Source organism: Neomonachus schauinslandi, chromosome 6 (genome assembly GCF_002201575.2).
Source record: "Neomonachus schauinslandi chromosome 6, ASM220157v2, whole genome shotgun sequence".
In the NCBI taxonomy this organism is placed as follows: domain Eukaryota; kingdom Metazoa; phylum Chordata; class Mammalia; order Carnivora; family Phocidae; genus Neomonachus; species Neomonachus schauinslandi.
Window position 1 is genome coordinate 105,055,632 of NC_058408.1, and position 16,190 is coordinate 105,071,821.

The 16,190-nt window shown below is 43.0% G+C and overlaps 1 protein-coding gene across 16 annotated transcripts in view; it reads right to left on the reverse strand.

The window, feature by feature from the left end:
* The window catches only part of KCNMA1 (potassium calcium-activated channel subfamily M alpha 1), a 728,164-nt gene that overhangs the window by 289,801 nt on the left and 422,173 nt on the right, over window positions 1–16,190 (reverse strand). For all 16 annotated transcript variants that reach the window (XM_021699676.1, XM_021699672.1, XM_021699675.1 and 13 more), the window contains 2 exons: window positions 8,838–8,931; window positions 7,906–8,017 (listed from right to left, as the gene is read on the reverse strand). In XM_021699676.1, the coding sequence (XP_021555351.1) occupies window positions 7,906–8,017; window positions 8,838–8,931 (206 nt within the window). The remainder of the gene's footprint in view (window positions 1–7,905; window positions 8,018–8,837; window positions 8,932–16,190) is intronic.

Genomic DNA, 16,190 nt, shown 5'->3' on the forward strand with positions numbered 1-16,190 from the left:
CTCCAGAATCAGATTGAACCGGACTGAGTCCTGCATCCACATTTACTACCTGGGAAAGTTACCTAACTCCCAATCCCCAGCTCTCTAAATTGTGAAATCGGACCAACCGTATTTACTCATTGGGCCGCTGCGAATATTAACGCAGATAATGCCTATGAGATGCCGATCCCAGTGTCTGCTTTTAATAAGCAGTCAATAATTGTTCACTATTATCATCATGGTAAGAAAACATATTCATTCATTCAACAAGACTAATTATGTGCCAGGCATGGTCCCAGGCACCAGGGCACAGCAAAAAAAAACCAAGACAGTGAATGTCCTTGCACAAGGCTGTCACGGACCTTGCATTCTAATTGATAATATAACCCAGATGATCATATCACTCTTATAGCACTAATCATAAGAGTAAAAGAAACAAAGTTCAGGGAATTCATTCCAAATGGAAGAATGTGAAAGCTTCACATGGGAGGTGGAGTTAGGGCTGTTGCCTGAATGGGGAGAGAGGCGCCAACCAGCGAGATAGGGCAGAAACTCACTCCTGACTCAGCAGGAGGCAACATTCAGAAGAGGAGAAGCAACTAGCAGCCTGGTGGACCCAGGGGGCAGGGATTTTTAAAAAGGGTAAGGGGAGGCTGGGAGTTGAGGCTGTATGCCTGGAGTTGCCCACCAGCAGCTGCCTACCCTCTCTGACCAAATCACATTCTGTTTTTATGTTTTTGGTTTTGTTTTGTTTTTTTGAAATTTCAATACGCTGAAAATTCCTGATGTCAGGAAACAGAAACCAGTCGAAGGCTTTCACCATTGAGTATTCTTTTTTTTTTTAAAGATTTTATTTATTTATTTGACAGAGAGAAACAGCGAGAGAGGGGACACAAGCAGGGGGAGTGCGAGAGGGAGAAACAGGCTTCCCGCCGAGCAGGGAGCCCGATGTGGGGCTCGATCCCAGGACCCTAGGATCATGACCTGAGCTGAAGGCAGAAGCTCAACGACTGAGCCACCCAGGCGCCCCACCATTGAGTATTCTTATCAAATGCAGAGGCTAGTCAACAGAAGGCTGGCTATTCACCTCACCTCAGCTGCTGTGGGTTTCTTCAAGCGAGGGAGCGGCCCTGGGGCCAGACACTGTGCAATGTAGAGGGCAACAGAAGGCCTCCTGAGATTGCAGCTGAGCCCTGAGAGAACCACCAAGTACTTGCAGAGGAAAAGCCTTGTTGTGACCCCACACGCTGCCTGCCCTGGGAAAATGGTGACATACGTCACACCTCGTCACCTCCGGTGGCATTCTAAAATTCCGGTTTCTCTCCACTCTTTAAAGTAAAAAAAAAAAGGCAAGAAAGCATGAATTCAAAGGAAAGGAAGCTTTTAAGCAGGGGACGTTGCAGACCTAACATGTTCCCCTCAGTTGCTGCAGCCACATAGGAAGGGGTGTCCAGAGCAAATGGGTGAAGAGTGAAGAGCAGGCACGTCTGCCCAGTAGTTCTCCTGGTCCCAGGAAAAGAAGGAAAACAAAACCATTACATGGAACTGAGGAGAGGGGGAAGGTCTCAGGCTCTAATGAGATTTCCCTAAGCGTCTCCTTTCAAAACACGCTGGAAAAGTACAAGGCAAAGGCACGGAGGGCTCAGAATGCCTGCCAGAACTTTTGGACTCAGAAGACTGAGCAGAGCCACTGGCTCTATGATTTGGGGCAAGTTATTTAACTCCTCTGGGCCTCAGTTTCTTCTCTGGCGAAAGGAGAATATTAATAATAATTCCCCTTTGGCAGAAAAATGGCCCCCGGAAACATCCGTGGTAATCCTCAGAACCTGGGACAATGGTAATTTACATAGCAAAAGGCAATCAAAGTAGCAGACAAATTAAGGTTGCTCATCTGCTGACCTTAATATGGGGAGATTAGCTTGGATTATCCAGGTGGCACCCCAATGTAATCACAAGGGTCCTTAGAAGTAGAAGAGGGAGACAGGAGGGAAAGTCCAAGAAAGGTAATGACAGCAAGATCAGGGAGAAACAATATGAGGACCCACCCCGAGGCTGGAAGCAGGGGCCGGGAGCCAAGGAATGTGGGTGGCCTTGGAAGCGGAGAAAGGCAAGGAAATGGACCCTTCCTCCGAGCTTCCAGAAAGGAGCACAGCCCTGAACACACTTGCACCTTGGCCCAGAGATACCTATGTCGATTTCTAACCTACACAAGCCTACAAAATAAACGTGTGTTAAGGCACTCATTTGTTCCTGCAACAAGGGGAAATGAATACATCCGTCTTGCACGGTTGTGGGGGCTGATGCCCGGCACGGGGAAGGGCGCTTTCTGATCTAGGACGGCATGATCATTGGTGGGCACCTGCCATCCTCCACACAGGGTAGGCTGGGCTCCTCTCCCCCAAGAAGTGCGCACGGCTCCCGGCTCCGTCCGTTGCACCCACCCTCGGCTGGGCTGGCATCTTGCAGAAGCCTCCTTACGTTCTTCCACCCACATGAGCTCTTTCTCCTGTGAACTCCCAAGGCCCTGACAGCCTGTACCTGGCAATTTGGGACTTAATTATACAGCGGGCAGTGTTACCTGCTGTTGCTGCATGTGTGTTTATTTTGGTTCCAAATCTAGATTCAAACCTCAGTCTCAAACAGGAACTACGTTTGTCCTTTTGGTGTTGTTATTGTTGTTGTTTTTAAGGACCTCTACTTTTTTTTTTTTTTACAGTCCTGTTTTTATCACCTTTTGACACAAAAAGGAACTGCCCGGCATATATTTATAAGCAGATATCCTCAATTATTTTAATTGCCCTGTGGCTGGGCACTACTCATTTTTCTATTTTTTAGGAGCGTTTCTATTTTGTAGTACTGTTTGCCAAAGGCACTAAAGTCTAACATGGGTTACAAGAGCAGGTAGGTTTACTGTTTACAGTTTTTCCACCCTGGGTTCAAGGTCTGGGGCTCCTTACCATCCCCTGACTTCATTAGCCAGAGAAGAGGGACAATGCTGGAAATCATAGCAAGACTAGGAAAGAGGGTGGCCAGACATGCTACCCTCATCTTAGTGCTGAGCACACAGTAAGCGCTCAATAAAAGCTAGTGAGATGAGTGGCCAGTAAGCGCGTCATTATTTTTTTCTCTACTCTCTTCTCTTAACCACACAAAATGACCCTCAACAAAACCACATAAATCAAGACACAAAGGAGGACAGTCTGTTGACCTACCTTGGGGATACAGTTCCCCAAAGGAGACAGACAGAAGAGTTCTCCCCAGAGCATGTTATTCTACTCTCAAAATAAAATACATCTCTCATTTCAAGGTACATTTATTTTAGTTAGGTAGGATAAGGATTTTGTGAGAGAAACAAAAATGAATAAGCTGGTGTGTGGGAACAGGAATTAAAATTAGCAGCGACTTGCCGCCTGCCGACGTGGATGTCCTCACATCCCACTGCCTTATTTTTGGTTCTGTTCTGGTTTGTTTTCTTCCTCAGTACTTTAAAATATGATAGGTAGGTTAGAAAGACAAGCCAGGGATAATCATGAAGCTCGTCCTATGTACGTGGTACTTTACTGACTCTGCCTCACTGAATCCCCTCAACAACAACCCTATGAGATGAGTACTATGATTACCCCAATTCACTGGACAGGTGGAAAACTGAGTTTAAGACAGGTAAAATGACCTTGCTCAAAGTGACCCATTGGCCAAGCCAAGCTGTGAATTGAGGTTGTAACCCAGAGCTTGGCTTGACCCACTCCGCTCCATTGACCGCATGTGTGGAAGCCCCTAGTCTCTCCCTCTCTCTCAGGTACAGCAGATCTGATCGCCAAGGTGTTAAGGTACCTTGGGAATCAGGAGACATCACACAAGCTCTCTGTGTTTCCTGGGTCCTAGTGGCAACTCTAGAAACTGGAGGTGGACAAGGAGGAGTGGGAAGGAGAGGAGGAGGCATGAGGATGTGTGTTCTTAAATAAGATCTCTTCCCCTCCCTGCCTGCCTGAAGTGAAGCTCTCTGAGTAAGGAGAGATGGAGGGGTGCCAACAGAAATGAGCAAAACCAGCTCAGTCACACCAACCCAGTCCTCAAACCCCCCAATCTTTTCCAGTCCTCAAACCCCCCAATCTTTTAAGGGTAAGGACAGAGGCAGAAGAGCAGCATGAATATGGACATAAAGTCAGACCAAATTGGAGGCAAATCATCCCTTCCGCCACTCCCAGGTTATGCGACCTTGGACAGGAATGAACATCTCTGAGCCTGTTTCCTTATCTTCAAAATGGGGGAAAATAATTCCCAGCTCACAGGTCTGCTCTGAGAATTAAGTGAGTTCATGTGTATAAGGGGCTTATCAGAGCGCCCAGCACATAGTCAAACTGGAATTAGCTGTTATTAGTAATATGCCGTCAGATGCAGTAAGAGAATATATACAATAAAGTACATGAATACTATGCTATATAATACGCAACTATATATGATGATAAGAAATCAAGCGTGGTGGGTGTTATGCTCCAGAGAAGGTAAGGGTGGGGGTGACGGCACTCATTCTGTTTTGTACCCACATGGTTTCAGCTACGCAGGGCTCAGCAGGTGTGTGCGAGAGAAGAGAACAGACTGTAGCTTCCTCATCTTATACCAAACCTCTGCCAGTAAAGGTAGTACCTTTTCGTTTTCCAGGAGGAGGGCAGCACTTCCTGAAATGCCCCCACTTAATGGGATTATTCCTCCTACTTTGTAAGCCATACCTCGTGGGAATGTTCATTTTATCTCTGGCAGCTCGTCGGCACAATAATTGTTTCATGATGTAATAAACCCGTGTATTAAATCAGACACGGGAGCCTCCTTGAAATATTATTATACTGAATTCTCTTCCGTAACAGGCAGCCCAGGGGTGGATCTCACCCAAGGGGCTTAGTTACTAAAGAACCCAAAGTATTTCATTGAAGGTGCCTTCTCCTTTAAGAGGAGAAAGGTTATTTCCTGTTGTTATTTTTATTATTTCATAGTCCAAAAGTTTGTTGGTGTTTTCAGTTTCAACACACTTGTGCTTCCTAATGTACTACATATTTGCTTATTTATTAGGTTTGTTTTTTTTCCTGTTCTTCCCCCACTGCAATGTCACAGGGTAGGACGCTGCCTATTGTATTCACTGTTGTTTCTTTTTTTTTTTAGTGTGGGGAGGGGCAGGGGGAGAGAGAATCTTAAGCAGGCTCCATGCCCAATGTGGAGCCCAAAGCAGAGCTTGATCCTAAGATCCTGAGATCATGACCTAAGCCATGAGTTGGATGCTCAACCGACTGAGCCACCCAGCACCCCATTATTCCCTGTTGTTTCTTAATCATCTGAAAAATTATCTGGCACATAGTAGGTGTTTAATAAATATTGTTCAATTAATCAACAAATTGAAGCACGCTTTAGAGCATATTTTTTGAAGAGCAACCACAATTGATGTAAGAGTGTATCTCATTTTTCCTCCTTTTCCTTTTTCTTCTTTTCCTATTCACTCTAGTAGATTTTCACTAGACAAGAACACAACTCCAAAAATCAGGATTAAATCATTCACAAAAAGACATGAATTTTTAACATCCAAGTTCTCCTGACACAAAGACGCTTTCAGTCTCACAAGGAGACTCAGCTCCACACCCTTAGCTGGGGTGAGACCTGCTCGCTGCGCAGGAGGGGTGTCTCCACCACAGTCCTGAAGGGGTCTCCTCAATCATCTAGGACCACGAGGGACCAAGAGAGAATGGACCCTGACATAAAATTCCGATTCCTGAAATGTGAAGACTAGAAGGTATTTTAAGTCCAAACCTCCCATTTTTCAGAAGGAAAAACTGAGGGTCCAGAAAAGCAAAATGGTTGTTGTAGTGCACAGAGTAATTAGAACACAGGCGGGAAGAAAAGGCAGATTCCTTTCCTACCTTCCTTCTTCCTTTCCTTCCTCCCTCCCTCTCTCCTGCTCTCTTCTTCCCTCTTCCCCTTTCTTTTTTCCTTGTCTGTCCGGAGTTTTTCAGGGTGTGTGCATGCACATGGGTGTGTGTGCATGTGTGTGTATACTCTTCACAACAGGATGGTCTAGGACGAGCCCTGGTTAGCAGCCTATATGTAACTTTGCCTCAGAAATGTTGATGATTTGATTTCACTAACTTCCCAGTCCTTCCCCACAACCTAGATCCCAAACTTCCCATGAACAATGCAAGAGTCTTAGAGGCATCCTGAGCTGAAAGTACTGGAAAAATCAAATCATCTAACCTAACCTTTATTTTACAGATGAAAAACAACAGGCTGAATGAAGGAAAGTGAGCTCCCCAGGTCACAAAGCCAGTTAACAACCCAGCTGAGATAGCTGGGACCCTCAGCACCAGGGCACATTCAGGTCACACTCAGAACACTTCTCAAGATTTGTGGGTGGCTCTGACAGTCCCATCATGCTGGCTGGAAAACCCAATCTAAGCAAGCATGTCTCAAATCAAGGATAAAAACTTTTCCACTGAGCGAGTGAATAGAATTCTAATGAGAAAACTCGTCAAAAATAGAATCTTTATGGGATACACACACAGAGATACACACTGATATGTGCATACATGATTACTGCATACATCATATAGAAAGGGTGCTTCTTTTTTTAAATACTTGATACTAGGCATATAATAAATCACAGAGCTAGCAAGGACATCAAAAACATATTGCTAGGGGAAGCATATCTTGGCACAACATTTTTGAAAAATGAGCCATCAATATCTGTACGAACTAAAATATACGCATTCTTTGATCCAGCGATTCCTCTTCCAGGAACCTGGAACCATCTAGAGAAACAGAACTGTACAGATAGGTGGATGAGGGTGTTTACTAAACCATCATTTACAGCGCAAAAAGGAAACAATCAGGTGGTCCATCCTTAGGGTTATGGCCAGAGGAACCATGATATAACAATTTGTAGAATTTTGTGTAACTCTAATAAAATGAATTATTATAGAGCTGAAGGGACACCCATCATTTGTTAGTAAGAAAATCAAACTGCAGTGCAATGTGATGGACACACTTATTTTTACGAAGACCACCACCGCTCCATCATGTCTATGTGCATCCACGTTTGGCGCAAAGGGACATGAAGGAAAGATGGAAGTCTGTTAACACTGAGCATCCCAGGGAGAAGGCATGATTGCAAGGAACCCAGAAATAGTCCTCTGGGTCCCTTTTCAGCCTTCCTTTTCCCCTGTATCCCTGCAGTAGCAGGAACATTCTGAGAGAATTATTCAGTGCAACCAAGAGAAGCTCGAAGCTGCCTCTTTCTGTCCCTGGCTCCCATGACCATCGTCTGAGCTAGTTATTTCTCCCAACAAAGTGTCCTGGTCCCAAGGCAAGAAGTGACCTGCTGAGCAGATACAGCAGGTGAGATGTGAACAGAGCACCAGCAAAAGCTCATCCTTTAACACAGGAAGGGGGCTCCATCTCCTTCAAGGAGAAGGTGGCTCGTGATGCTTGATGCTCCCCTGCCCCACAGAGGAACTCATAACCATAAATAAACCAGGTAGGACCCACTCTGCTTAAAACTAAGAAGCAGACAGAAGTAAGTCTGGCAGGCAGGCCTTCTAGGGCACTTGAAGCAGCTACTTGGAAATCTGGCCTCGTCCCCATGGGCTTCTCTGTCCAGTCCTAACTGCAGGTTGAATGAAAATGACAGAACCATGGAGGCAGAGGTCCTGACTAGGAGAGTGTGACTGCTAGGTTTCAATTATGATAAAACTGCCTTCCCTGAAGCCCTAACTGGGCAGCACATCCTCCTGGCTGAGTGCTCCAAAGAGAACTGTCACCACCAACTCCCAAAACTCCAAGAGTTGTGCACACGAATACATAAAACTTTCCTTCTGTGGGGACAGTGCAGGCCTCTGATCCACCACAGCTTGGGAACCAGTGGGAAGAAAGGAAGAGAGGTCGACTTACCAAGCCAACTTCTGTTTAAGTACACAGACACAAACACTGGGGGGACCGTGAAGAAATCTACCACAGAGTTCACTTCCAGCCAGAACCACAGCTTATCGTTGGCTGCAATAAACTGGGGAGAGAGGAAAGGAGAAAAACATGAGAGGCACGATGCTGGCATTCGAAGTATATGCTTTTGCCAAAGGCTATGTTTTGGTTTTTCACAGGGGCCTGAGGGAGATGTTATGTCCTTCTCATATCTATACCAATCACAGGCTATTTCTGTCTTAGAATTCGGTTATACAGTCTCTTGTAGAGAATGACTGTAGACTACGTTAACCTTGGAGAAATACCAGGCAATCTCTTTTCCTGTGGTTTTCAATAGCATCATAGGAAAGTTTGAGTGGTCTCACTTCCATTAGACTCTAACGGAAATATGATTTAAGTAAAGCATAGATGTACGCATCCACTCACACACACGGACACACAATCTCCATAACACACATTCTGTACAGCTCCCCTCATAGACAGGCTCGACTACAAATCCTCCAAGCCCCCAAATTCTACCAACCTACCGCCTCGATTCAAGCCTCACAACTGTTCTCTCAGGATTCAACTAAGTGAGCCCCAATAAACATAATTTTAAGAATTTTTTTTTCTCCATTTAAGACAACAATGCATTTGCATTTAGAGAGATGAGAAACAGTCGGCCAGTAGAAGTACAATAGTTACTTCAATCCCTGGTCGCCTCCTTGGAACAAGATTTTAACATGCACTTCTGAAAATGTGAAGTTAAGGAAAGGACTCTCTCAGAGACTGAAAATCAGAATGTGGGTCTGTTGTCCCCCCTGGAAACACTGGGCTTCATCTCTGCAAGAGCAGATGCTCATGGGGCATGGCCCCTGGGTACAAGCGGCCCCATGATGATACTGAGTTGTGGGGATCAGACTTACCCGCAGGCCAAAGTAGAGAAGGAAGAACACGTTGAAAGCCATGTCGATCTGTAATGTGAAATCTTTGTAGAAATTCTGGCAGGATTCTATTGGGCTATTAGACAGGAAGAAGAAAAAAGCAAGAGGTAAATGAAAAGCATCATCACGTCTTTCACATACTGTGTGGTAGTGGTGCTTGGGGTAGAGGACAAAATGAATCTTTATTGACTAAAACATTTGGTCTTTCTACCCTCTGTGATGATCAAGCAAGCATGGCCAAGGGGTCTTCCCATTCAACCATTCAGTTTTTTGTTCTTTTATTTGTTTTTGTAATTATATATTTATATATATATATATATATATATTATTTTTATCATCATTCAACACTTGAGCTAAGAATCTAAAAAGGATCATGCAGATACCTTGGAGGAAGGACAAGCAGGAGAGACCATCAAATTCCTTAATTTCACATTAACCCTTAAAGAACTGACTTCTTTCTTTTAGAGGACATATACCAAAGCTCAAAATAGTCCCTCACACCCTCTAGCACATTAGAAGTAGAGCCCATTTTCAGTTAAACTCAGTGGCTGTGTTTGAGACCTCTTGAAAGCCATCGGTTGATGAATAATAAAGGACCCAGGAGCATCTCAGGAAAGCTGTGGAGGAGAGGATCCTGGTTGATGTTCTGGCTAGACTAAGTACGGACTTGATATATAGCACTCTGATCTGGAGAAAGAAGGATTGCCCAACTGGTGAAGTTCAAGACCATTAAACCAAAATGTTGAAGCAGTACTCTAAGGGTTAATTTTTTTTTTTTTTTTTTTGGCATGCAAGTTAATTGGCTTTGTGTGTGTCAAGCAGCCAATTCGAACCCCCAGCACACTCTACTTTGTTCAAGAGTAGACAGTTTTTTAAAAGGGTACTGCTATACAAACTGGTACATGGCTTCCATGGGCTTTCCCATGTCAAACTGATCAGAGGATCAGTGTGTGAAAAGTCCCAAGTTTGGGGCTGGGTGGGAAGCAGGAAAGCCTCATAAGCATCTCAAAGCTGTGAATGAAAATTCATAGTAGACTGTTATCAGTAAGCAAATGGTAACACTCAGGCCAGAAACATAAAGAGGATGAGGTGGGGAAAGAGGAGGGAGTATGGGGAGAAGCAAAATACTTTCCCTGGATGGAAAGCAACGTGGACCTTTGGGCCAGGAGAGGGCTAGCTTGAGAAGTGCAGGATGGAGGATTTCCGAGTACCACCACTTTGGGAATTGCTATACGCAATACCAGTTAGTATAGTTGTACTTCTGCGAGGACAATGCTTGGTTGTTCAACAGGCAGGAATCTGTGCAGTATGGGAATGCAGGGCCCACATAGAGGCATGGTGGGTCGGTCTATGGGACTCTCCAATCATATTACATGCACTGAATTTATCCATTCTTCATCTCTATTACAAGTCAAACATGCCCTTTGTCATCTCCTAAATCACAAATAGGTGGGAAAACCTCCAGACAAGCATGGGGGGGGAGGGGAGGAGCAGGTTACCTACATTTGCATTTACCAACTAAGCAGACTAAAGGAAAAGCAAACGCTGAAAAACATTTCTTTTATAAAGGAAATGACAACTCCTAGGTTTTTGCTAAGGTGGGGAAGCGGGAGGGAAGACAGCATGGAATTTGCTTAGTCCAATGCTGGAAGGAGTGAGGAGCACAAAAGCTAAACCACTGCTCTTTACCTCCTCCCCTACTTGGGTATTAATTTAAATGAAAAAAGGAAAATCCAGACCTAGAGTTAATAAGAGACACTTCTGCAATCCCCAAGCCAGGATGGTGTTTTGTTTCATGTCAAAAACAAGACCCGCAAGGTCCACAGGTGTCAGAGTTCTTAGCTTCTCTAGTCACAGTGAAAAGAAGTACATGAACTAGGTTGACCAGAAATCCACTACAGATTCCAAGGGAAGAGACAATGCATCTCTGTGCTACATAAGCCACTGGTATGATGTACTACTGATAAATGAATGGTGTGTGTGTGTGTGTGTGTAAGAGAGTGATCAAGAGTGAGGGTGGGAAGCTCTGTTGGTAAATGCTGCACTCATGTTTTTACTTGTACCAGGAGTGACTTAACTGTGCATTTAAATTCATATTCATCAAGATTGAGAGTCATAGTCAAAGGGACAGAGAGAAAGTCTTCGTTCCCAAGTCTACTATGGAAAACCCACTATCACTTCACCAAGGTCAAACAATAACCTTACTATTGCCCACACAATATATTTGGATGTCCTGTGAATTTCCTAGCTCCCATTAATTCCATGGCCTTTGTGGTAAATTTTGTAGTAAACTTAAAATCTATCTAATAGGTAAAACATTTGCTAGGCTGTGGAAGGGAATGGGATAGTAGGGGAAAAGATGTTAGCTCAATGCCATTGAGGATATTTTGGTTCCGCATAAATGGCCTTTTCCTCCATATGTTCAAAAGAACGTAAGGAATCAGACCGTAGCAACTTCTTCCCATAGATCCTTTCCTTCCTTGTAATTCCTGCTGTTCCCTCCTCTATTGCCCATATGCAAAGGCAGCAATGAGAGGGCTTTCTGCTAAAGGACACTGTGTTGAAAAATATACCTCAACAGCATCCCTGATTTACAGAGAACAGAGCTGAAACCATATCAAACCTTTTCCTTAATACTCTTTCAAAAATTTTGAACTGATTTAACCACTGTTTCATAGTATTCCTTGAGTCCTAGACTTTAGGCTGAAAAAAGAAAAGGAGTACACTATGCTGCTGGTGCTAGCAGATTGTCCTCTGGCTGAAGCTTGCCAATGATATGGGTACGCTCTGTTAAGATATAAGAGACGAAGAGAAGCAGAAAACTCTGGGATAAAAGAGGCCCAGCCTCTGTGACCCAGGTAGGACCAGAGTGATGGGGAAATCTGTTTTCTATCCCTTTTAGCTCTTTCCTGCTTGCCACGAGAGTCCAAGGAGAAATGTCCTGCCTAGTTTTCTCAAGTGGCAATAGAACTGTTTATCAGGATCCCCTCTGAGATAAATCTTCTGAGTGCCTGCAGTCTACAAACTCACACAATCAGAGACCACAGAGTGGAGATTCTAAAGCCCCATCATTTCATTCCCTAAATGGAAACAACCCACAGAGAAGTTCACTGATCTTATAAAAAGAAAATATATAATTCAACAATAAAAGGGCTGGCCATATCAGCCAGGATTTATTTTCCTCCCAAAGAGATTGTTATCTTAATGATTAATGCTCATTGTAGGGTAGAAAATGAAATACAAACTGCTTCTCCTTCTCATGTACAATAAGAGTTCCCTGTCTAGATACACAGAAGTTTCAAGAGCTAGAAAAGAAATCACTTTTTTTTTTTTAACACAAAAGAAAGTGACTCCGAAGTACACACTTAAATTTGGATTGCCGTTCTTACGAGGCATGCCCACGTCCGAATAGGCTGTATGTGGATATATGTTGCCAATAGAAAAAAAAAAGTGGAGTTTTAAGAACTGAAATAGGGATACTGGTTCTGATCCTGGCAGTAGTAAATGGACTTTCCCTAAATTGTTCCTGGTTAAACTAATGATTTACCAATTAGAGGACACAAGATAATTGGTAAGCTGATGGACTCCTCATTCTTAGACTCCCACAGTCCATGGGTCAAATGTGATACTAAAACCTTACACAAGTTTAGTGTTTTCACCAGGACTCTATGATTAGGACACCTTCAAAAGAACCTCAATAAAGAGCTGCTTGTGGTTTAAATATTCAGTGTAGGAGAGTTGTCTTATTTCCTCTTGACCATCCAATAAGCACATCTTTAGTATTTAGACGTCTATAGAGGAAAAGGAGACTCACTCAGAATGGCAAATATATCTCTTTCTTCATCTATTTAACAACATAATATCCAATGAAGACCCCTGAGCGGGAAGATCCAATAGTCCTTCCTGAAACTGACCTAAGACCTTGTCTTTCCAAAGCACAGGGCAAACAATGGCTAGCCAGGTTTTCTTTCAAGGGGCAGGGACTAAGGACAAAAAAAAACTCACTTCCAGCAGGTGTTCCTCTGGATATCTGCATCATCACCAAGAGGGTAGTAATTGCCCTGTCTTCTCAGCCTCTAAACTCTGGTGTTTTCTGAAGTCTGTTTTCCTAACTCCCTGAGTCTGGCTGCTCAACCTAGTGGAGATATTTCTCCACGACAGTGGTTCTCAAACTTTAGCATGTACCTGGAAGGCTTATTAAAACATTGACAGGTCGCTTCCAGAGTTTCTGATTTAGTAGGGCTGGGGTGGGGCCCTGGGAATTTACATTTCTAACAGCTTCCCAGATACTGCTGCTTGTCTGGGGACCAAACTTTGAGAACCACTGTTCCAGAAGCACTTTCTTGCAACTACACACTAATTACAGGTGTTGCTTCTCAAGAAGATTCCCATTCAGACCTGAGCAGAGATGATTAAACGTTTGAGCCCACCCCCAGATAACCAGCTGCAAACCACTTAACTAATTGCTGAGATCAAGAGGTTGAACAGATATTTTCACTTCCAGGTGGGAACAAGGGGGGAAAAAATTAAGACGATACAGAGAAGTAATTACACCACCACTATGTGAGCTTCACCACCGAGATTCTAATTAACAGAGTGCCTGAGAAGCACATCTTTAGTTTAAGATTAAAAGGAAAAATGAAGTATAGATGGGGAGAGGTTACGGAGACCATCATTTATGAGACAACAAAATGTTAAGCAGTTTAGGGACATCAACAGCAGCAGCAAATATCTGAGATGATTTAATAAATAACCACATGAGAGGGAAGGGACTAACTGAGGAACAAAATAGCACTTTGTGAAATAATTTCTAACATCTGAATTCTCCTCGCTCTTGTGGCTAGTCCCTTTTTAAATTGGATGGAGCCTTCTCAATTCCCACCAGGATTATGGACCACCAGATAGCACCACAGACATAAATCAATACAGTAAGTTTAATGATTCCAGACTCTTCTCCTAGTCTCACCTCTGCAATGTTGCCAGATTAATTTAATTAAAAGATGTCATTCATCTACTATCATGGCTCCCTCCTGCATCATACATCAGCTCTAACCCTGACTGTGATGAACCTCTGAAACCCAGCCTCACTACATGTCCCATTTTATTTTCTACCATCTGCTCCACGCCAAGCCCTTTGCTACGATGAGCTGTTACCTTCCTTATTTCATGAATGTGACCCACATGTTCCTAATTCTAAATCTATGCTTTTGCTGTGGCCTCTTCAAATGCTCCTCCATCTTTGTGTTTAAACCTTAGGCAACCCTCAAAGCCAACAGAAAGGCATAGCTCAGTAAATTACTCGTGGCCTCACTGACCTCTCCCATCTCTGAATTCCTATAGCATTAGGAGCAAGGCATTCCAAACTGTCTTATAATGCTGATTCTCATCTAATCCAATATAATAATACCTGGCATTGTATAGAGCTTGCACACACTATTGCATTTGGTCCTTACAACTTGGCAAAATAGACAGTTCGTTATAATCCTCATTTTGCAGACTTCTGAGAAGTAGAGGCTCAGAAACCTACGCAAGATCATGTAGCTAAGTGGAAGTGTTGGGACAGAGACCCAATATCCTTCCTGCCATACCACCTTACTTCTCCAGAAGAACTGCAACATCCTTGGAGAGGTAAAAAACAAAACAAAACAACAACAAAAAAACACAAGATGTAGCATCTACTATCTACAGACCCTGGCATGGAGCTTTTTCAAAAACAATGAGGGTTGACTGATTTATAGAGGAGGTGAAACTGCCCCAGAAAAATTTAATGTGTTTGTTGAATGGTCTGGGAAAATTCAGAGGAAGCTGACCTGTCCAACTTGTATCTAACCCTGCTCTGTAAAGACGGTCATACGGGACATTACTAATCCCCAGGAGTGCTTTTGGGGCCCCTGAGGGGGTAGTGGCATCATGGAGCCTGACCCTATCTGCTGAGGGTAAGTTCCTCTGCTTGTGGAGAAATAACTCCTAGTTATTCATCTGCTTAAAGATGATAACCCTCAAGATGCCCTAATTTTCTCTTGTCCTCTCTTATTCTAAAAGAACAAGAATGGATATAGTAATGGATGATGTTTAGATACTGAGAACACTTCTAATTATGGAATAGACAGTAAAGTTTTGCATCCCATTCCATTCAACTGAAGTAAAGAAAAATGATAGCATCATATAGCCATGGATACTACAGAACCTATCTGCAACCGAAAGGGAGGAAATCTAAATGACTGGATGTTTTTCTAATAATGTCTGGATATACTGGATAAGCAAAGTGCCTGCAAAATAGAAATAAAAGCACCTAGCTGGTCAGAATATTATGAGAGCAAAATATTTTTAAAGGGAGGCAATTCTTTGCAATATACTCCAAATTATTGGTATTATTATTATTCATATAATTTTAGGTCTCAGAAAAATACCTTCTAAGTTAATAGTAATAGTGGATTTAGTGCAAATGACAAGATAGTAATTAATCACTGAGAAAGTAATAATCTTTATATAGAACGTTGTCTTCTAACCTAGACAGCACCCCAGGTCTTGAATGGATCCAAGTTGAAAGCTTTCTATCCTTTAGCTTTCATTAGTACCTCCATTTTAACTACCTTGTTAGAGTTATGTCCTTAAGAGCTTGTCTTTCCAATGTTGGTGCTTTTAGTGTTTATACTGAGTGGAGCATATATTCAATAACCTGTGTAGGTTTTATCTCTTTTATCAAACAGAAGCCAGCTTCTCCTGTTGACCATCATCTTGACTTTATCCCAGAACATCTGAGTAGGTATCTTCTAAGACGTTATTATTGTTGATGGGGGAGTTTGCATTCAGTCATTAATCAATACTAATGACAATGACCTCAAAAGGAGCCTTTCTAAATCTTAAAGCACTTGTTTTAGACCTTGCGATGTTTCTAATGTGAATAGAAAACATTTTTGTTACTTGATCCCAAGCCAGTTAGTTAAATGGCTTTGTTGGGAAATCTTCAGTTATGGGTTTGTATCAACAGGTCTATTAATCTTTCTGACAACATCAGACTTCCAATTCTGCCTCCACTCAGTTGACGAGATGTGAGCCAATAGCCACAAATATATGCCTCATTAGGGTCATGTTGAAATGAACTGGAACAAATGAAAAGTTGGTATATAAACCCTTACTGCTCTGGGATCCCATGTTCTCTGTCTTCTTGAGCTCTGACTGTTATAGAGAATCCTGGAAGAATGATAGCAGTAGACTTCAGAGCAGTTGTACGGCTCAGGGTATCTACCCGAATAATTGGTCCTAATAATTAAGCATTCTTCAAGGAGACAAACAAAATTACATAGATTGCCGATGAAGAGAAAAAAAAAAATA